Raw genomic sequence first — 22,302 nt, forward strand, 5'->3', positions numbered from 1 at the left:
TCTTATATCTTGCTCTTTTCTCTTTACAATATATCCTGGAGAAATCGCTCCATATTAGTTCATGGACATTTTGTTCGTTTTTTGTTTTATCATCTGTGTGATGTTCTCTTGAGTCTGTTGGCCACAAGCTGAACACTGAGTATTTATGTTTTCAGTATTTTTCGCCAGTGTAAGCAATGATGCAGAGCGTAACAGGCATATGTATTTTCATATTGCTGATGCTGTGTCATTAGAGTAAACTTCTCCAAGAGGGATAGCTCAATCAAAAGGTAAGCAAAGCCCATATGTAGATTTTCTTAATGGCTTACACTTTTTTTTTTTTATGTAAGAAGCTCATAAAATTTACCGCCTTAACCTTTTCTAAGCATCAAGCTCAGTGGTGTCAAATGCATTCCCACTTTTGTGCAGCCGGTCTCTAGAACTTTTTGTCTTGCACATTGAAGCTGCACGCATTCAACAACAACCCTGATTTTCCTCCTCTGCTCGTCCCTGTTACTACGAATTTGACTGCTTTAGATACTTGATGTGGGTGGAATTCGACAGTATTGAGTTTCTTTTCTGACCAAGCCATTTCCCTTGCTGTAATGTTTTGGAGGTCCATCCAAGTTGTAGAATGTTTAAACATTTCCTTCTTTCAGTGCTGACTGTGACTCTGTTGTCTGGGTACCACATCTTGTTTATGCATTCATCTGTCAGTGGCCACATAGTTGTTGTCACTCACTTCTCAGGTATTCTGAATAATTCTGTCATGGACCTGGATGTGCAAAGAATTCTTCTGAGGTTTTGTTTTTGATTCTTTCAATTGTATACCCAAAAGTAGAATTGCTGGGTCATTTGATAATTCTATTTTAATTTTTTTTGGGGGGGGAATGCCATGTTGTTTTTTTCCATTTCCCCTCACATTCTTGACAATATTTGTCATTTTCTGTTTGTTTCTCTGATACTAACCATTTGATTGTATGTGAGGTTACATTTAATTATATTTTTATTTAAAATAAGATGAGTATATTAAGTGTGATAGCTAATTTTTTTTAAGATTTTATTTGAAAAATAGAGTTACAGAGAGAGGTAGAGACACACATACACAAAGGTCTTCCATATGCTGGTTCACTTCCCAGATGGCCACAGTGCAATAGCTGAGCTGATCTGAGGCCAGGAGCCAAGAGCTTCTTCTGGGTCTCCCACGTGGGTACAGGCACCCAAGCACCTGGGCCATCCTCTCCTGCTTTCCTAGGTCATTAGCAGGGAGCCAGATTGGAAATGGAGCAATAGGGACTCCAACTGGCGCCCATATAGGATACTGGCACCGCAGGCCAGGGCTTTAAGCCACTGCGCCAGAGTGTCGGTCCCTGGATTGTGGTTTTGATTTATGTTTCCCTAATGAGTGGTCATGTGTTGAGCATTTCTTCATGTTCTTGTTTGCTATTTGTATACTACCTTTGGAGAAATGTCTATTCAAGTCTTTTGCCTATTTTAAAGTGTTTTTTTTTTTTTTTTAAATTGTGGTTAGAGGTCCTTTATATATTCTGGATACTATGTTTTAGATACATGATTTTCAAATATTTACTCCCATTTCATTGATAACTTTTTTACTCTGTACCCATTGATGCACAGAAGTTTTATTTTTTTTTATCTTTTATTTAATGAATATAAATTTCCAAAGTACGACTCATGTGTTACAATGGCTTCCCCCCCCATACCGTCCCTCCCACCCACAACCCTTCCCTTTCCCACTCCCTCTCCCCTTCCATTCACATCAAGATTCATTTTCGATTATCTTAATATACAGAAGATCAGCTTAGTATACCTTAAGTAAGTATTTCAACAGTTTGCTCCCACACAGAAACATAAAGTGAAAAATAATAGATGATTTTTTTTAAATGATGATGAAATCAGATCAGACCTATTGTCATGTTTAATCCCAGTGACTGTTAATGGACAACTTAATACATTATCCCTCATAGTATTTTTTTTTGTCTGTTCTACTTAATATGACTGGTTTAATTCTGTAATTATCACACAGAAGTTTTAAATTTTGATGTAGGGCTGGCGCCGTGGCTCACTAGGCTAATCCTCCGCTTGTGGCGCCAGCACCCCGTGTTCTCGTCCCGGTCGGGGCGCCGGATGCTGTCCTGGTTGCCCCTCTTCCAGGCCAGTTCTCTGCTGTGGCCTGGGAGTGCAGTGGAGGATGGCCCAAGTGCTTGGGCCCTGCACCCACATGGGAGACCAGGATAAGCACCTGGCTCCTGGCTTCAGATCAGCGCGGTGTGCTGGCCACAGCGCAGCGGCCGTTGCTGGGTGAACCAATGGAGGAAAAGGAAGACCTTTCTCTCTGTCTCTCTCTCTCACTGTCCACTCTGCCTGTCCAAAAAATATATATAAAAAATTTCTATGTAGTCCAAGTTGTCTATTTTTTTACTGTTGGTGCGTGTGCCTCTGGTGTCATATTTGGGAAACCCTCACCAAATTCACTGTAGAGATTTCTTCCTATGTTTACTTCTAAGGATTTTATTACATTTAGTTCTCTGATTGGCTTTGAGTCACCTTTTGAAATGTAGTGTAAGTAAAGGTCCTCGTGTACACTTGCCTATAGTTGTATTAGGTCTTGCCAGGTTCCTCTAGGACAGCAGGACCAGTTGGCACCCACGCTGCTGACTTGGGAGAGCACTTGTTCCCCAGAACCTTGCCAACAGAATGTGCCGTCATCCTTCTTAATTTTTGTCAGTCTGGTAGCTTAAAAATAGTAACACCTTATTATTTAATTCAAATTACTTGATTTTGAGTGAGTTTGAATAATTTCTCATATCTGTTCCTTTTTTTTGTGAAAATCATCTTTTTCTACTTTACTGTTTCATCTTTAAAGTTGTTAACATGCTGTGTTAATCGATTTCCTGATATTGAACCAATTTTGTGTACCTGGAATAAATCCCTCTTGATCATGGTTATGTTACAGTCTTCGTGTGGTAGTAAATTCCATTTGCTAATATTTTATTTAGGACTTCTGAGTTGATGTTAATGACTGATTTCATAGGAGTTATATTGCGTAGTCTAAACCTTACCTGCCTTTGGTTTCAGTGTGATAGTTTGATTCATGAACAAAACTGGTACTTTTCTTCACTTTGAGTGTTCTGGAACTATACGTAGCATAGGGCTACCTGGTTTTAGAAGTTTGGGAATTTCCTGGGAAATCATTTGAGTCTGGTAATACATTTCTGCTTTTTCCTCCTCCCATAAAATTCTCTATTTCTTCTATAAAAATTGTTCTTTCAAAACATTGCATCTCTAGTGCAATCTACTTCAAAATCCATATTTCCCTAAAAAATTATCACTTCATGTAGATTTTCAGTTTTATTTTACATATGCCGACAAAGTATTTTTGTATGATTTTAAAATTTTTGTCTTTTTTTGTCATTTCTTTCTAATGTTCATGTTATCTCTCCTTCTCTTCATTAAAGCAATTTGCAGCATGTCCATTTTTTTTAAAGATTTTATTTATTTGAAAGAGTTATGCAGAGAGAGGAAAGGCAGAAAGAGAGAGAGAGGTCTTTCATCCGATGGTTCACTCTCCAATTGACCACAATTGCCAGAGCTGTGCTGATCTGAAGCCAGGAGCCAGCAGCCTCCTCCGGGTCTACCACATGGGTGCAGGGGCCCAAGGACTTGGGTCATCATCTACTGCTTTCCCAGGCCCTAGCAGAGAGCTGGATGGGAAGTGGAGCAGCTGGGTCTTGAACTGGTGCCCATATGGGATGCCAGCGCTTCAGGCCAGAGTGTTAACTTCATCACAGCGCCAACCCCCATTTTGTTTTTAGTCAAGAAATATCCAGGGTTTGATTTATAGTTCTATTTTCTTATCCTCTAGCTCATTAATTTCTGCTTTATCTTTATTATTTTTTTCTTTGTAATTTCTTTGGACTTATTTGTTAATCTTTGGGAGTTGTTTTTTTTTTTTTTTTGAGATAATTTAAATCATGTATTTCATCCTTTTTTACTGGTAGGGATAAGAGTTTTTCTCTTATCACTGCTTTCATTGTATCCCATATACACTAATACATAGTTTTCATTATCACTTACTTGTTGTATTTCCTTTTCATCTCAATTATTATTTTTTTTTAATTCAAGGGGCACTCCCACAGGGTAAGACAGTACCTTAATGATGCCTGCACTGCTAGGCCAAATGCTTTGCCCTCACCACCCCCTCTCTCCTATATTCTTAATAGAATAATTTTAAATTTAAAAATGATCAGCTTTTTGTATTTGTTTTTTTCTTAATGTCTTCTGGCTGTTCCTCATTTTAATTGGACTGGTTGTAATATTTCTGCATTATGGAATGTGCTGTATTTTCTGCTACTTCATATAGGATTGATTTTGTGACAAGCCTATGGGTACCTAAGAAGAAGAAGAAGGTGAATTCTCCGCTAAGTGTAGCGTTTGACATGCACCTGTAAGACTGACTACTCAGGTTGTTGAGGTCTCTGTCTCCTTCATTTTTGACTTCAGGCTTTCTATTAGCACTGTGTTTTTCTCTGTATCTCTTTACATCTCTTGTAGTTTTTCTACAGGTAGTTAGTGTCCTACTTGGTTTATATGTAGAAGCGTTACAAGTTTGTGAAGTAATTCTTACGGTTCTTAAAATATGCCCTTCTGTGTTATGACAGTGCTTTTCTGACTGGCTTGACTTTGTTCATTCTATATTCTAGCCTTTCTAAAGTCTTTTTTTTTTTTCAATGTAGATAGCATATACTTAGTTGGACTTTGCTTTATGACCCAGATCCAAAATCCTTTTCTGTCAATAGTGAGTTGAATCCATTGTTGATATGACTGATAGATTTTATCTCAATTCTGACCTAATATTTAAGATATTACATTTGCTAGCTTTCTGTTTCTCTCACATAGGTTTTGTTTTTTGCTCTTTTTTTTTTTTTTTAAATAAGATTTATTTACTTATTTGATAGAGTTACACAGAGAGAGAAGGAGAGGCAGAGAGAGAGAGAGGTCGTCCATCCGCTGGTTCACTCCCCAGTTGGCTGCAAAGGCTGGAGCTGCGGTGATCCGAAGCCAGGAGCCAGGAGCTTCTTCGGGGTCTCCCACACAGGTGCAGGGGCCCAAGGACTTGGGCCATCTTCTGCTTCCCAGTCCATAGCCAGAGAGCTGGATTGGAAGAGGAGTAGCCAGGTCTCAAACCATCTGTCACCCACTATGCCATAGCGCTGGCCCCTTCTTTGCTCTTTAAGTTCGACAAAAATTTTAGTTTCGTATGAAATAAAAAATAGTATCTTTAACTCACCTCTCTCTAGGTTTCTGGCTGGGATCCCCTGTAACAAAAGATAAATAAGAAAAAAGTGTAACAGATTGAAGTTTTGCGTGACGTAGGTGCTTCTAGAAATGAAGAACTCGAGGCACGGGATGGAGATCACCACCTATACCTTGCTTAGAAAGGCTCAGATATTCAAAACTAACTTTGGGAAGTCTTGGTACATAGAGTCATTGGAATGGGTGTAGATTGCTTGGTTTATACTTTTACTCACTGAGTTTAAAAGAAAAGCCCTTTTTTGTCTCCTTCATTAGATGTTTTACACATGAAAAGTATAACCAGTCTGATTTCTTTGTCCTTAATGTCATCGTTTTGCTTATAGGCCTTGAAGATCGTTTCAGTCTTAGAAATTTCAGTTTTATGTGGGAGATCTTTTGGGGTTCATTATTTTGGGTTAATTTTCTCAGGCATCCAATGAGTTCTTTTCATTTTGTACATTAAATTAAAAAAATTTCCTGGCTTTTTTTTTTGGTTTATATATTTTCAAAATTTTCTTTGTTTATTTGAAAGGCAGAGCGGCGGACAGTGGGGGAAGTACCTTCATTCTTTGTCTCTGCTCCCCACTCGCCCCCAAGAGCCAGGTCTAGGCCAGGCTGAAGTCTGGAGCCTGAAATCCGTCACAGTCTCAACTGTGGGGGACAGAGACTCAAGTGCCTGAGCCATCGTCAGCTGCCCGCCAGCCGCGTCAGCAGGAAGCTGCATCAGAAGTGGAGGAGCTGGGACTCCCAGGTGCTCCGACACGGAACGTGGATGTTACAACTGGCAGCAAACCCACTGCGCCACAAGGCTCGCCCCTTTTTTACTATTGTAATTTATTTATTTATTTATTTTTGTTTCTAACTCCAATACATTGTTGTTTCTTTGCTTGTCTTCCATTTCCACTGCTTTATCTTTGATCTTGCTTCTTTCCGTATCTTTGTTATCTCTGTATTTTCTGTTTTGGTTTCATTGATTTCCTCAGTACTTTTTTTTAAGATTTATTTGAGAGAGCGAGTGAGTGAGTGCTACCATCCGCTGATTCATTCCCCAGTTGCTCTCAGTGACCAACTCTGGATCAGGATGAAGCCATGAGCTTTCATCTGGGTCTCCCACATGGCTGCAGGAGCCCAAGCACTTGGGCCATCTGCTGCTGCTGCTGTTCCCAGGCCATTGGCAGGGAGCTGGATCAGAAGTGGAGCAGCGGACACCAACCAGCACCTATACTGGATGCTGGCATTGGAGGTGGTGGCTTCATCCACTGTGCCAGAACCCCAACCCCTCCTCGATACTTCTTAGAAAAAAATTCAGTTGATTCTGTTCTCTCTTGGACATTTTACAGTTTATTTTTTATATGTGAGATAATACTGGTTTTTAAAATTTCTTTTCTGGTTTTAGTCTTTTTTCACATATTCCTGTCTTTGTCCATGTCTGATCTTAATTTTTCCAGTTCTGGCTCATGGCAGTTTTTCTCATCCCGATTCTTCATTGAGTGTGGCAGTTCCATTTGGAATATTGCCTCCTTGTTTTCTGGTGTTTCAGCATTATTTGGTTGGAGAGGGCTTACCTCCATTGACACCTGTCAGATTTTCTGACTTTTTCGTAATACCTCAACGTGAATCTGCTGTTCATATTTTTCTGTTCTTTTTATGGCTTGGGTGCTTTTTAGGATTTTTAGCTCATTGGCTCCCTCTTCTGACAGTATAGCAAAGTCCAGATACTTTTGTGGATTTTTTTTTTTTTTTTTTTTTTTTTTTTTTTTTTTTTTTTTTTTTTGTGGAGGAAGGTTATGCATTCTCTTTGGCTCTCTTGTACTGGAGCTCCCAATTTTTTCCTTTTTTTTTTTTTTCCTGCTGTTTTTTCTGATAGCCAAAGGGTTTCTCTTCCTTCTTTTCTTTCTGTCTTTCTTGTCCCTTAGAAGTTCTGTGCTTGAAAACCTCTTCCTTCAGCTTATCTCTACTTTTAAGTCCTGTCCCTATAGTCAACGTGCTCTGATCTGCTCAGATACCTTTTTTTTCTTTGCTATCTTGAAGCTTAGGATGGGCATTTTCTTTTTTATAAAGGTTTTAGATCAACCTGAAGTTCTCTCTCATTCTGTTCATCATAGATTTTCATACTCTATCATAGATTTTCATACTTTATCTCACAACAAAGCTTTGTGACTTAGCAGTTGTGGGGTAGGAAAAAGAGAGCTTGGGTGGTTTACCCCCATTATTATTATGCATGTTGTTTTGGATTTTGGGCATTTTTTTGTTTTCATGTTACCTCAGGGACACAGTTTTTATGTAGTTCTGTTTATTTTATTTTTATTTTATTTTATTTTTGTCTTATATTGTTTTGGGGAAATACTGAGAGCTGGAACCCAAGTAGCCACTGTTGTTAACCTGCATGTTCCCAAGGCTGGAAGTTTAAAAAAGCACATTTTTGGGGGATGGTGCCATGGTGTAGTAGGTTCAGCCTCAGCCTGTGGCATCAGCACCCCATAAGGGCACCAGTTGGAGTCCCCATTGCTCCACTTCCAATCTAGCTCCCTGCTAATGGCCTCAGGAAGCAGTAGAGGATGGCCCACGTGAGTACTTGGACCCCTGCACTGATGAGAGATGGTAGAAGGTCCTGGCTGCTGGCTTCAGATTGGCCTGGCTTCAGCCTTTGTGGCCATTTGGGGAGTGAACCAGTGAATGGAAGATCTTTCTGCATCTCCCTCTCTCTGCCTGTAAATGTGCCTCTCAAATAAATAAATCTTAAAAACACACACACACACACATTTTTGGACTATTTTTTTGTTTTGACTTTTGATGTCTTATTATCTGAGCTAATCTGCACAACTCTCCGAAATAAGTAAGTCCATGAAGAGATTGTGGCTCAGCAAGATTAAATGCCTTCCGGGAGATCCCGCACCCAGAAAGTGGCAGGGATGCTAATCATGCGTACAACTGCCTGATTCCGAGTGCTGCCAGACTCCCGTCTTCTATCACATCCTGCTGTTTCCTTGAATATTTGAACTTAACCAAAAAAGTGCATCGAGCAAGGACTGTACCCTAATAGGTGATTATCAGCATAGCTACCAGTTTGCCCATGGAGTCCTTGCTCCCCCGGTTACCCTGTATCCCTGTTGTAGTTTTAGTAGCCTCTGCTCACGGGCTGCTGCTCCTTGACCGTCAAGGTACGTAGATGAGTTGTGCACATTAAGTGCTGTGCCTTGGGAAATGCCTCCACAGATGCTTGTGTTAGTCGTCCACGGTACCTGCCTGTGAAAGCAAACCTGCCGTCATCTTCATCTTCCTCTTGGCCCACTTTCACTTAGGAAAAGACCATCATTGCGCTTTCTGAACCCATGCAGGGTGGGGAAGTGAAACTGTCCCCTTGCTGCCGCCTGGGGCACAGGCTGATGCTGCCGCCCGGCCTGCTCCCTGCTTTGTGAACGTGGTAACCTCTCAGAGCAGCTGGCAGCAGCTTTTGGCTGCCTCTTTCTGGAGTGGGGTGTTGGATTGTCTGTGGTTTTCTTTAAAGTAATTTAATCTGCACCTTAGGGGTGCTTAGTTAACATTTTTGAAGTACCTTAATCAGGAATCTACACTCCAGGGGTAGTTAGTTAACATTTGAAAGACCCTAATCAAGATTCTGTACTCCAGAGGCAAGCCAGTGCCTCTGATACTGTGCTCAGTCTGCACCAGTGGGTGCATTAATTAGAATATAAAAGATAGAAAAAGTAATTTTTCACTGGTGGAAGGAATGATATTTAAGATAAGGAGTTGGCCCGGTGCTTTCACAGAGGCATGAGCCAAGGATGAAGATTGGGTGAGGTCAAATGAGGAAGCCTTCCAGCCCATTTCTGACCCTGATTTTGTCCCATGTGTAGGGTTTTGTGGGCTGACCTGATCTTTGGGGTACTTGACATCTCTATCATGCCACAGGGTCACAGCCCAGTAGGCCCTGCCTACTCCCCACCCAGGGTCATTGAACCCCTGCCCTGGCCCCTGTTTTCATTTCTTGTCCATGGAGTTGTCAGTCCTAATTTTGAACCAGACTGTCTCTTCCTAATTTCTCCATTTATGTTTTCTGCATAATTAAGTGTCAAGCAGATTGGCTATCTCAAGAGTGTGAATTTATAGTGCCATTTTGATCAGAAGTACCTATGTTACTTATAAGCGGTAACTTTCTTGGTTTGTTCAACTTGAGAATATCGTCAGTATTCGCAGGCCAGGTTCCCAGCTGTGGGACAGCATTGTAAGTAAGCAATTTGATACTTTAGTGGTCTAATCAGGCTTGGTAATTTTTTTGAAGGTTCCTTTTTATATTGAGTTTTGTTCAATATTGGAAGATAGCCTACGTGTCACATAAGGGAAATGTTCTTGAATATAACATGTAATTTGAGTTATATAGTTGAAGTCAAATATATTAACTTTGTATAATTAACTTTGTATAATTCATGTGACATGCAGAATGGAATGATATATACTTCAGAGTTTGTACAGTAAATGCTACTATTGTCTCACACCTTAAAAAGTATGTGATAAATAAAATGATGTGGCTTCTTCGATAGAAAGTTTAGGTGTGTTACCAAGGCCCTTATCTTCTACAGTTTGGTGACAAGTGTTACAGCCTTGGCATATGTTACTGATCTCTGCTTAACCAAACACATCACGTAAAGAAAGCAGTCATACATGGGTATCCAAATTGCTGTCTGCACTCATTGGAAGTCAAAGTTTTGAAAATAAAATACTTAGCTGGTTAAATGGATATTTTACCTTGTTTATCAGTTATTTTCTAAGTGGACTCTCTATAGTCTAGATGTACACCTAAAAGTTGCTATGAGCCTTGTAACCAGAGATGTAGATGATGACTGTATTTGATAGAACCATGAATCGTAGAGTTTGAAGGGACCTTAGTTATCATGGAGTTAAATCCTTTCCTGAGGCCCAGAGAGCCTTAGTTAAACTCTCAGGATTACAAGCGTAGTCTCCAGCACAGACCCACAGTTGCTGCTTCTGTCTACTTGTGTGTGCATGCCTATGTAGGAGCATCCATATCTGTATGTACTGAAAGGTAGTGTGCAGGTGTGTGCACACATGTGTGCGTGAGAGCTGCTGTGTAAGAGGCATTTCAGGCCCATAGGAGTTTAGTGAAAATAATTGGTTGAAGGGCATCAGAGTCTTTAATATTTAGCACTATCTTGTCTGTCAGTGAGCATCTTGAAAACCAGCTTTGAGAAATCTTCATGTGGGAAGATCTAAAGAGGGAAAAAAAAATCCTAAGAGAATTAGGGAAGGAAGGAAGTATTTCTGATGTTAAAAGTGGTAAAGTCCACACACTGAGTGCGTATTGCAACAGTGCAGGTTCTAGAGAATGATCTGGGGCTCAGTAGTAAGGAATTTGTACCTTGGGTTCTAATTGTGGTGTGAGGCTTTACCAATCTTCGGTTAAATTATTTTTGTGCAGGTTTTTCCCACACAGCACCAATAAATCTTTCTCATCTCACAGGGGTTTTGGGATTATTAGACTAGTCATGGTTAATTCTATTATCCTTCTAAATTATCTTTTAATTTTCGGCTGATGTAAGTGAAATAAATAAAATAAATGAATTAATATTGGATTTGTTCAATGTTTATGCTCTAGGAGATTTCAGGATACAAACAGAAAGATAAAATTCTAAACAAATGCCATTTGGGGATGTGACATTTTTATTCAAATCTTTTTTTTTTTATTGGGTTTTCCATCAGGTTAGTGAGCATATGCGCAGATGCATGCCCTGGCATTTGGGGATTTACCAATGATTTAAACTGCATTTGCCCATTGCCAGTCACCCTGTGACAGGTGGCTGCAAACTTCAGGTGTCCCTCTCTGTATTTCCTGCTTGGGACTCCCATGTGCGCTCTTGTGAAGAGCCTTTGTCTCATCTGAATTTCGATTATTTTTTTGCTGCCTGAAGCTTTGCTTTTGTTCTTGCTCCATTTCCCTCTCTATCGTGCAGGATTTGGAATACTCTTTGGTTCCCGAGAGCTTCCCCCACCTTGGTGAGGGGCTGGTTCTGGGGGATGGAGCACTTCTGTGGCCACAAGGGTCTAGCTTCCCCCATGCAATGTCTATTCTTGAAATGTCACTTTTGGAAATATTTAAAGGCTTCTTTTTGATTTGCCTTCAGAATTGTGATTTCATCTTGAGAAGCTTAAGGCTTCTTGGTTCCACTTCCAGTTTTACTAATATTAAAAAAGGGTTGTGAGTTGTTATTTCATTGTAGTTTTTCAATTTCTATTTTTAGTTTATTTTCATTGTGTTTGAAAGGCACTGGGGGTGTCCAGGAAGGAGGGAAAGGAGGAATTTTTCCTATACTGGCTTACCCCCAAATGCCCACAGCAACTGGAGCCAAGAGCCTGAACTCCATCCTGGTGACCCATGTGGTGGCAGGGACTCAGAACCAGTGCCATCGCCTGTTGCCTCCCTGAGTGTGCACCCACAGAAGCAGGAGCAGCTGGGGCTGGAAGCAGGCACTCTGAGAGGGGATGCAGCCATCCCAAAGATGTCTCACCTGCTCTGTCAAACACCAGCTCCTCATTGTAGTTTTGATTGGCATCTCACTAATGATTTCTGGTGTTAAGCATCTATTTAGCACCTAGAGATAATTTCGCTTCTTCTCCAGTTTGATGACTTTTCTTTTTCTTGCCGAATTGCTCTGGCTGGTACTTGCAGTACCACGTCAGACACCAAGTGCCGAAAGTAGGCATCCTTGCCTTGTTCTCGAATTCAGAGGCAGTGTTTTCCATCTTTCAACACTGCCTGTGACATTCACTGTGGGCGTTGATACATGGCTTTTGCTATGTTAGTTTTGTTTCTTTTCTTAGTTGATTTGTTGAGTGTGTGTGTGTGTGTGTGTTTTTTTTTTTAAATCCTAAAAGGGCATTGAATTTTGGTGTATTCTGCTGAGTGGCTTTCATGTGTTGAATCATCCTTGCATCCCAGGTGTTAGTGTATAATCTTTTAAGTGTACTGTTGAATTTCACTTGTTATTTTGTTGAGAATATTTTTTCTTGTTTTTAAAGACTTATTTATTTGAAAGGTATGTGTATATATATAGAGAGAGAAAGAGAGCATACTAGTGCATGCACAAGCAAGCCTTTGGATCTGTGTAGTTGGATCACCATTTTTTAAAAGATTTATTTTTTTGAAAGGTAGAGCTATGGGGGTGGGGAGTAAGAATTTTCATTCCCCAGTTTACTTCTCCAATGGTCACAACTGTGGAGCTGGACCAGTCTGAAGCCAGGAGCTTCCTCCACGTCTCCCGCGTGGGTGCAGGAGCCTTCACTGCCTTCCCAGGTGCACCAGCAGGTAGCTGGATCACAAGTGGAGCAGCTGGACTCGAACCAGCACCCACATGGGATGCTAGTGCTGCAGGTGGTAGCTTAACCTGCTACACGGCATTGGCAGCCCCACAGGTTTTTTGTTTGTTTAACTGTGATCTGTCTTTTGATTAGAGTTAAATCCATTTATATTTAAAGTGATTATTGATGAGGAAGGACTTTTGTGATTTTGTAATTTGTTCTCTGTATGCTGTATAGCTTTTTGTCCCTTATATTTTATATTACCATCTTATTTTTATTTTTTTGCGATGAGACATTTAAATTCTTTTACATCTTGTATACATTTTAGAACTATTTATTTTCTTTTTGGCACCATGAGGATTATAGTTAAGGTCCTAAAGTTTTCAAAGTTTCACAGTTTTTACCTTGAGTTTATGCCATCTTAACTTCAGTGTCATACAAGAACTGTACTCCTTTAGTAGCTCTGTTGTTTTCACGTCCAGTTCTTGATGTAATAGAATCAAATTTTTATGTATTTATGTGCCCCCAAATCATAAATAGTAATTACTTTAGGTACATTCAGTTATATAGAGCAAAATGTAGATCTACAACCAAAGTTCCTTTTTTCTTTTTAAAAAAGATTTATTTATTTATTTGAAAGGTGAAGTTGCCGAGAGGCAGAGACAGAGACACCTTCCATCTGCTTGTTCTCTCCCCAGGTGGCTGAAACAGCCAGAGCTGGACAAGGCCACAGCCAGGAGCCAGGAGCTTAATTGGGATCTCCCATGTGGGTGCACTTGGGCCATCTTCTTCCGCTTTCCCAGGCACATTAGCAGGGAGCTGGATCAGAAGTGGGGTGCCGGTGCTGCAGGCAGTGGTTTAACCCGCTGCACCACGGTATTGGCCCCTGCAACCAAAGTTTCAACAGTACTAGCTTTCAGATTAATAATTGTGTTTTTAAGATGTTTTATTCGCTTAGATTGTGGAAAACAAAAAGGACAGTTATTTATATAAGGTAAACACACTTCATGTATTTCATATATACAGATTTAAGAGCGCTGTGACACTTCTCACCCCACCCTCCCTTCTTTCTTTTTTAATTTTTATAATGACTTACTCTCAGTTTATTTTATAGTCATAAGATTAATTAAATAAAGAATTCAACAAATAGTAAGAAGAAAAAACAAAACACACTGTTGCTCAACAGTAGAGATGAGGGCCATAAATAATCACCGAATCTCAGAATGTCAGTTTCACTCTTGTACATTACATTTTTTGTATACTATTAGTTACCACAGATCAGGGTAAACATATGGTATGTGCCTTTTTGGGACTGTCTTATTTTACTAAGTATGATGGTTTCTTGTTGCTTCCATTTTGTTGCAAAAGACAGGATTTAATTTTTTTTTCCAGCTGAGTGATATTCCATAGGGTATATATACCATATTTTCTTTATCCAGACATAGATCGATGGACATTTGGGTTGATTCCTTATCTTAGCTATTGTGAATTGAGCTGCAGTAAGCATAGGGGCATGGATAATTCTTTTCACATGCTGATTTCTTTCCAGTTGGGTAAATTCCCAGGAGTGGGATGGCTGGGTCATATGATAGATCTATTTTGAGATCTCTGAGGAATCTCCATACTGTCTTCCACATAGCTGTACTAGTTTGCATTTCCACCAGCACTGGATTAGGGTACCTTTTTCCCCACATCCAAAACCAACCTTTCAAATGCCCAGGTATTTACCCTTGTTGAGATCTTTACTTCATCAGACCACTTTCTATTAATTTCTTGAAGGGCAAGTCTAGTGGAGACAACTTCTTCAGCTTTTGTTTGTCTGGGACTGGCTTAATTTCTCCCTCACTTTTGAAGAAAAATTTTGCTGGATATAGGATTCCAGCCTACTTTTTTTTTTTCCTTTTAAAGAGACAGAGAAACAAAGGGACAAAGAGAGAAAGAGAAAAACAGACAGAAAGCTCACATCTGCTAGTTCAGCTCTCCAAATCCAGGAGGAGTCTGGGGTGGGATCCAGAAGCAGGAAACTCAACCCAGGCCTGCCTCCGAAAGTGTGCATTAGCTGGGGGCTGCAGTCAAGAGCTGGAGCCCACTGGAGCCGAACACCCACTGGGCGAGGCTAAACGCCCACTCCTCAGGATAGGATTCTTGGTTGACAGTTTTTCTTTTAGCCCTTTGGATTATTGCTGTGCCTTCTGGTGAGATTCCTGTGGGTAATCCTGTTCAGAGTCTTTGGATGTGATGGGTTGCTTTTCTCTTGCAGCTCTCAAGATTCTTTGTCTTCTGAAAGTTTAATTATAGATATTCTCTCTGCCCCTTCTCTCTCTCTGCTCTTCTTGAACTCCTGCTGTGCATATGTTGGTTCATGGCTCATAGTCCTGGAGGTGTTTTTTAGTTCCAGAATTTCTTTTTGGTTCTGTCTTTACTGATTGGTGTTTGATGCACTTTTGTTCAGACATCATTCTCTTGACTTTCTCCACATTCTCTTTTGGTTCTTGGAACATCTTTAAGACCATTATTATTATTTTTTTAAAGATTTATTTGAAAGGCAGAGTTCTAGAGAGGCAGAGAGAGAGAGAGAGAGATCTTCCATCTGCTGCTTCAATCTCTGAATGGCTGCAATGGCCGGAGCTGGGCTGATCTGAAGCCAGGAGCTTCTTCTGGGTCTCCCACATGGGGACAGAGGCCAGGGCACTTGGGCCATCTTTTGCTGCTTTCCCAAGCCATAGCAGAGAGCTGGATGGGGGCAGCTGGGACTGAAACTGGTACCCATATGGGATGCCTGTACTGCAAGTGGTGGCTGTACCCACTATGCCGCAGCACCAGCCCCCAAAGACCATTATTTTAAAGTCTTTGTTGAGTGGACCTGCCAAGAAGTCTTTCTCAGGAACAGTTTCTGTTGGTTTAATTTTTTTTTTTTTTGAATAGGCCACATTTTCCTGTTTCTTGGTTTATCTTACGAGTTTTTGTTGAAATCTGGGCTCTTGGATCTAATGAGGTAACGGCCCTGGAAATTAGATTCTCTTCAGTTCCCAAATTTGCTCTTTCTTTCTTTGGATTGTTGCCATTGGTTTTTTGTTGTCATTGTTGTGGGCTGCTTCACTCCTAAGGATCAGCCTGGTTGTGAGCTTAAGGTCTTCTCAGTCATTTCTGGGTGGGCGGCACCTTTCCCTGGGCATGTACGGTTGCTTTCTAATTTTTCCCACACACATAGTGGTTTTGATCATCCTGGTCTTTAGCGTCTGGCTCTCAAAAGGGAAGAGAGAGAGAAAACTGGATGGGATGGACCCCCTGAGAGCCTCTGCAGAGGGGGAGGGGGTAGCTTTGGATGGATTTAGAGACCTGGCAGTGGCTGTCCCCCTTTTGGTCTGCACCTCTGTGGTCCCGCAGTCAGAGCACAAATATTTGGAGGGCCTGGGTCGTTTTGCCCACCCCGACTCTGGCCAGCGGGGTGCAGGCCACTTCGGGAGCTGGTGCACAGCTGCCTGCCAGCAGGCAGCTCCTGCCCGTTACTGTCCAAGCCTTCCCCCGGAAGGTGAAGGCCTCCGGGCACCTCCAGAGTCCAGCACACAGCGAAGTGCCGCTCAGTGACAGGGATGCTTTGTGGGAAATGCCGTGGTGATATCCACCCCGTGCGAGCACCATGTGGTGCACGTGACACAAGCACACAGATGGCTGCACATCGTGCATTTGTGTGGCAGGAGGTTTGTAAGCTGTGGCGTGCGTGTCAGTCATGACGTTCCTGAGTTCCCATTCAGAGTCTGTGTCTGGATGTGTTAGTTAAAGGGAAAAGCCCCTGGCTTGCAGTAGACACAGGTCTCAGAGCACCTGCTCCTCCCTCTCCCCAGCTGCAGCAAGGGTCAGAACCACCAGGTTAGGCTGCTGCTTCTACCTCCAAACCAAATGGTTGGGGTGAAAGCTGTAATCTAAAGAGCTACAGAGGGTTTGACCTGTGACATCACATAAAAGACTTCCGTGGATTCTTAGCTAAGATCTGCCTCCAAAAATAATGGTGCTGTACCAGACCTGTTTTGGAAAGAAATAAGAGTTTGTTCTTTTGTGTTTATGAACTGTCTCTTCATTGCTCTTTTCCTTCATTTCTCCTTTTTTGTCTCCCTTGTGCACTTTGTTTTTCCTTTATTTTTCTTAATCTCTTTTTCCATCTGTTATAATTTTCCTCTTTCCCCCTTAAATGGGTATTTACAATATGCTTTCCTCCAGCAGCCTCTGACTTATAGCTGATACATAGGAACTTGGGGCTGGGATCTGGCACTTTAGAATTCTCCTGCAACACCATTTATGGTACTTTATAATCAATCAGTCCTTGCAAATCAGAAACCCACGGACTCATGGCAGAAGTAGTCCAAGTAGACTTGGACCTCCTATTACTATGGTGGGCATCATTTGAGGAATATACATAGAATTTTGTGACTTTTGGGTGGTAACCATGCAAGCTATTTCGATTGAAAAATCTTCTCTGATTTCTTTTAACGGAGTAATCAAACTGATGATCCCACTAACTAGACTGCTCTGTCTTTGAATTTTCTATGGTGGGACCTGTCTTACTAATCTTCTGATTTGCAGCGAGGGAGATAAGCCTGCAGGACATTAAGGAGGATTCGGACCTGGATCCCGAGGAGAACAGCACCCTCTTCATGGGCATCCTTATCAAGGGGCTGGCCAAGCTGAAGAAGATCCCAGAGACGGTCACGGCCATCCAGGAGCGCTTGGAGCAGGAGCTCAAGCAGATTGTGAAGCGATCTACCACGCAGGTGGCAGACAGCGGCTATCAGAGGGCAGAGAACCTCGCTGTGGACAACCAGCCGCGGTAGGTGGGGGTGGGCCTGTGTTCCTGATCTCTCATTTTGTGAGTTTTCTAGCATGAGCCCCATGCAAACTAAGGTTGATTAAAAACAACTTGGATAGGCAGACTGCCCTTGTTTGGTTTTTGACACTGAGAAATTGTAGTGCGTGTTGTCTGTATTCAAATACATTGAAAGAAATATTCAGGCCTATCTAGAAAGAAAATTGTTTGTATTCAAGTACATAATTGAATGAAACAAAGAAAGAACATGGCAGTACTGACTATGTACTGGGCACTAAGCAATGTGAAAGGCAATTTGTGTACTATTATCTCATTTAGTTCTTACTACAACTCTGTGAGCTAGTTTTTTGTGTCCAGATTTTATAGTTAGGAAAACAGGGGCTCAGAGATGAAGTACATACTTAGCTCAGGCTCACAGAAAAAGTAGCTGGTCTTGGGGCTGCATACAAGTTAACTGGATTCCAAACTCCATGTTTGGGGGTGGGCCTTTTGCCCGCCTCTCATTTTAGATTACCTGGGTTTGTGTCCCAGCTCTACCCACTGACTCTGCTTCTTGTTACTGTAGACCCCGGGAGGTGTTGGTGATGGCTCAAGTAATTGGGTGTCTGCCACTCACATGGGAGATCTAGACTGAGTTCCTGCCTCCTAGGTTGAGGCCCAATGCAACCCTGGCTAGTACAGGCATTTGGGGGAATGAACCAACAATGGGAAGTCTGTCTGCCTGTCTGTCTTTCAAAAAAAATTAATTTATTAATTAAGTCCATTGTCTTTCCTCTATCTTGTGCTTTCTTCTTTAATTTGTGGTGAGATTTGCCAACAGGTAAATCTGTCTCAGGAACTCTTGTTTTAAAAGAACAAACAGGATTTAGGTGTTGTAATTCTTGTTTCCCAAGGGAAATACAGAAATTGTCTCCGTAGTCTGTACACAGTTTGCCAGATGAGATTTTAGGGCCCAGGAGACTGATGTTGTCTGGCAGTGTTTAGAATTGGGGCTTTTCTAGAAAATCAGAGGTGCTCTGTGAAGGGGTCTGTGCTCCCCGCTCCCCCTGCTTTGCCTGCCAAACTGCCACATACACCGGACATGAACCAAGGCAGGAATTTGGCATGAGGGAAGAAGGCCAGTGGAAGGATCGCTTCCTACGGGGCAGAGGACAAAGCAGTGCCTGCGCGTCCTCCAGCTGCTGAGCTGCTGAGCTGCTGTCTCCTGGGAGCAGACAGGCGGAGTGTCGGAGGGATCCAGGTCTGGTTGCTATGCTGTTAAAGAAATTCTACTCTTGGTACTTAAAATTTTTAAATATTTTGGAAAAAAAAATCTAGGGAGGAAATTGTAATAGCTCACTTGGTACAGTCTTCTCCAGGTTGACTTTAGACTCTTTGCCAAAGTTCAAATATTTCGTTGACATTTGCCTGTGTTCTTTTGTATATCTAAATAAGGTTGATTTTTGAAAGTCTTCAGTAATCAATTCAGTTGTAGATTCCATTCTAAGTTAATGCACTTGGCGAACACAGGGGTCTTCTAGGCTTCTGACACAATGTTTCAGAGCAAATGTTTGATGCCAGTGGGTTTTGGAGAGCAGACCCAGCTTTGGGAAACTTCGAGTCCCAGTTTTATGATCTGAAGAAAATAATATCTGTCTTCAGGATTGCTTGCTTGCTTTGATGATTTATTTCGAAACATTTGCATTTATTTATTTCCATTTTATTTGAAAGGCAGAGAGACACAGATCTTCAGTCTGCTGGTTTACTCCTCAAAAATCTGCAAGAGCCAGGGTTGGGCCAGGTCGAAGCCACAGTGTGGAACTGCATCCAGGTCTCCCTCTGGGCGGCGGGGACCCAAGCACTGCAGCCGTCACCTGCTGCCTCCCAGAGCATGCAGTGCTATAAACTGAATCAGAAGCCGGGGAGCTGGGACTGGATCCGTGCTCTCCAGGACAGGATGCGCTCAGCCCAAGGGGCAGTGTAACCACGTCCACGTATTATTGCTGGTCCCTGCCTCCACACTATGTTCTCTGGTCACTCAGGTCACGGTCCAGAGAAGCTGGAGGATGGTTTCTAAACTGAACTTGGCCTTTCTTCCTTCTTTGCCTCGTGCTTGGATTTTTGTGAAGACCTTTTGACTTGTTACTAACGAATACTCTCAACCTCTGCTTTGATATTTGCCCTGTTGCTCTCAGTCCCCCAGTGGACACACTGGACTTTCATAGGGAAATAAAATGACTGTAGTATGTACTGAAAATGAAAGGAAAGGGCCTGGGTCAATACCTTCTTTGTAGATCTCACTGTAGTACCCTTAAAAGCACAGTGTCTCTCATAGGATTTTGACCGCTTCCTCTGCTGCTGCCCAGGTTCTTTCTGGAATACATGAGTGGAACTTACAGCACTAGGAGTAGACCTTCAGCCCACTGCCCCAGGAAATACTCAATGTCTCTCAAGGAGGAATCAGTCAGCAGCAGCAGGTTTTTTCTCTACAAATTGTATTTTTTTTTTTGTCAGTATTTTAAAAGGCTTTTCAGTCAGGAAGCATTGGACGTATGAAATGGACAAGCTATCTTGGTTTTATGTCTGTAACATGATCTCATTTTATAAAGCGTGCAATCCTGAATTTGGGTCCCCAAATCCTTTATTTTGAGGAAAAATAGGACAGAGCGAATATCTGGGGCAATCCACTTTGTTAGAAGATCGAAGATTGACCTTTGGGCTGGGATTCCGAAAGACTGATAATTCCAAGCCCACCGCAGTGGTAATTTGTGCTAGCACATGCTTTAAAACTCTCAGCTGTTAATGCTCTTGAAGAAGTTATTCAAAAGTCATTGGCATTGTTGCTTTTAGATGACTGGAATTTTAGAAAGGATATCGTCGGGAGAGGAGGCAAGATGGCGGAATAGGAAGGGAGCACACTGATAGTCCGGGGAGAGACAGTTTAATAAAAGTGGAGATACTGCAGATTCAAGGAAGAGTAGGGGAGGAAACAGCAGAAGAAACTCTTCCAGAACGCGTGATTCACAGTGGACCTGCGTGGAGAGCGTGGGAGCCCACAGTTCGGGACACCAGCGGCAGACTCAACACACCAGCGCTGGAACGCGAGGTGAGCCGAACCTCAATAGCCCGAGACACCGGCAGGCAAGCGGAGAGAGGAGACTAGAGGGAACGACCCCCCGGGGGGGGGGGGTAGTTCACCAGGCTAACTGGAAGAGAGAGAGAGAGAGAGAAAAAAAAAGGTGACTGGTACGGACACGGGTTTCTCTCTCTCTGCTCATCTCTCAAGGGTGAGCAAGACAAAGAGCAGATGCCATCTTGGACATACATCATAAGCAGAGCGACCTCAGGTCTGCACCGGCCCTGAGCCTAGCAGAAAAACCTGACTCTGGGCAGGGCGAATTAACAGGAGATTAGGACCTAGTAAATTTGTGGTGCTACTGAACTGAGACTGTGAAAAAAGAGATGGTGGGGGAGAGAACTCACAGAATTCACGTGAGTACTCTCCAGAGATGCTACAATTCCGTAACTTTGGCAACCCAGTGGGAGACTGAAGAGGAATCTGAGCCCACCCTGAGGGCAGAACAGATTCCCTGTGTGGTCCTTGAGAAAGAGCTTCCGATCTCTGGCTCCTGTGGGTATCTCATTTGCCTGCTAACTACCTCCAACTTCGTTCAGCTGTGCGGAATTACTTCCCTTTTGAATCAAAAAAAGAGAGAGAGAGAGAGATCTACCATGCCTAACCTGGGAGTGTCACCTTTGGCACACCAAACAGAGCTCTCAGGCCACACCCATCTCAAGCCTCTAAGGCTCCATCAAAAACAGTCCACTTAATCTAGAGTCATAGTATAACAAGAAGAAGCACCACAGTGAAGAAACCAAATATCTCCAATATGCCAAATAACAAACGCAAAAACCGAGGTAATAAAAACAAGGAAGTCACCATGACGCCCCCAAATGAAAAAGACACCCCAATTCAAGATTATGAAGATGATGACATAGAAGAAATGCAAGAAGCAGATCTCAAAAAATTGATAAGAACATTAAGAAGTTCTCAAAAACAAATTCTTGAACTACAGAAATCCTTAATGGACAAGATAGAAAATCTCTCTCGTGAAAATGAAATATTAAGGAGGAATCAAAATGAAACGAAACAACTAGTACAACAGGAAACTGTGATAATGACGAGAAATCATAATGAAGTGAAGAATTCAATAGATCAAATGAAAAACACAACAGAGAGCCTTACGAACAGAATGGGTGAAGCAGAAGAGAGAATTTTGGACTTAGAAGACAGAGAACAGGAAAGGATACAGTCAGACCAAAGAAAAGAAGAGGAAATTAGAAATCTAAAACATATTGTCGGGAATCTGCAGGATACTATTAAAAAAACCAACATTCGGGTTCTAGGAGTTCCTGAAGGCATGGAGAGGGAGAAAGGATTAGAAGGCCTTTTTAGTGAGATATTAGCAGAAAATTTCCCAGGTTTGGAGAAGGACAGAGAAATCCTAGTACGGGAAGCTCACAGAACCCCTAATAAACATGACCAAAAGAGATCCTCACCACGACACGTTGTAATTAAACTCTCCACAGTGAAACATAAAGAAAAGATCCTAAAATGTGCAAGAGAGAAACGTCAGATTACTCTCAGAAGATCTCCAATCAGACTCACAGCTGACTTCTCATCAGAAACCCTACAAGCTAGGAGGGAATGGCGAGATATAGCCCAGGTACTAAGAGAGAAAAACTGCCAGCCCAGAATATTATATCCTGCAAAGCTCTCATTTGTGAATGAAGGTGAAATAAAGACTTTTCATAGCAAACAGAAATTGAAAGAATTTGTCGCCACTCGTCCAGCCCTGCAAAAGATGCTTAAAGATGTGTTACACACAGAAACA

At 42.0% G+C, this 22,302-nt stretch overlaps 1 protein-coding gene across 4 annotated transcripts in view; it reads left to right on the plus strand.

The window, feature by feature from the left end:
• The window catches only part of EXOC4 (exocyst complex component 4), an 871,518-nt gene that overhangs the window by 93,235 nt on the left and 755,981 nt on the right, over positions 1-22,302 (plus strand). For all 4 annotated transcript variants that reach the window (XR_011387458.1, XM_002711996.5, XM_070071324.1 and 1 more), the window contains exon 6: positions 17,188-17,431. Coding sequence is in view for 3 of the 4 variants with exons in the window: in XM_002711996.5 (XP_002712042.3) it covers positions 17,188-17,431 (244 nt within the window). In the remaining variant the exon portion in view is untranslated. The remainder of the gene's footprint in view (positions 1-17,187; positions 17,432-22,302) is intronic.

The sequence above is a fragment of the Oryctolagus cuniculus genome, chromosome 3 (assembly GCF_964237555.1).
Source record: "Oryctolagus cuniculus chromosome 3, mOryCun1.1, whole genome shotgun sequence".
Lineage (NCBI taxonomy): Eukaryota > Metazoa > Chordata > Mammalia > Lagomorpha > Leporidae > Oryctolagus > Oryctolagus cuniculus.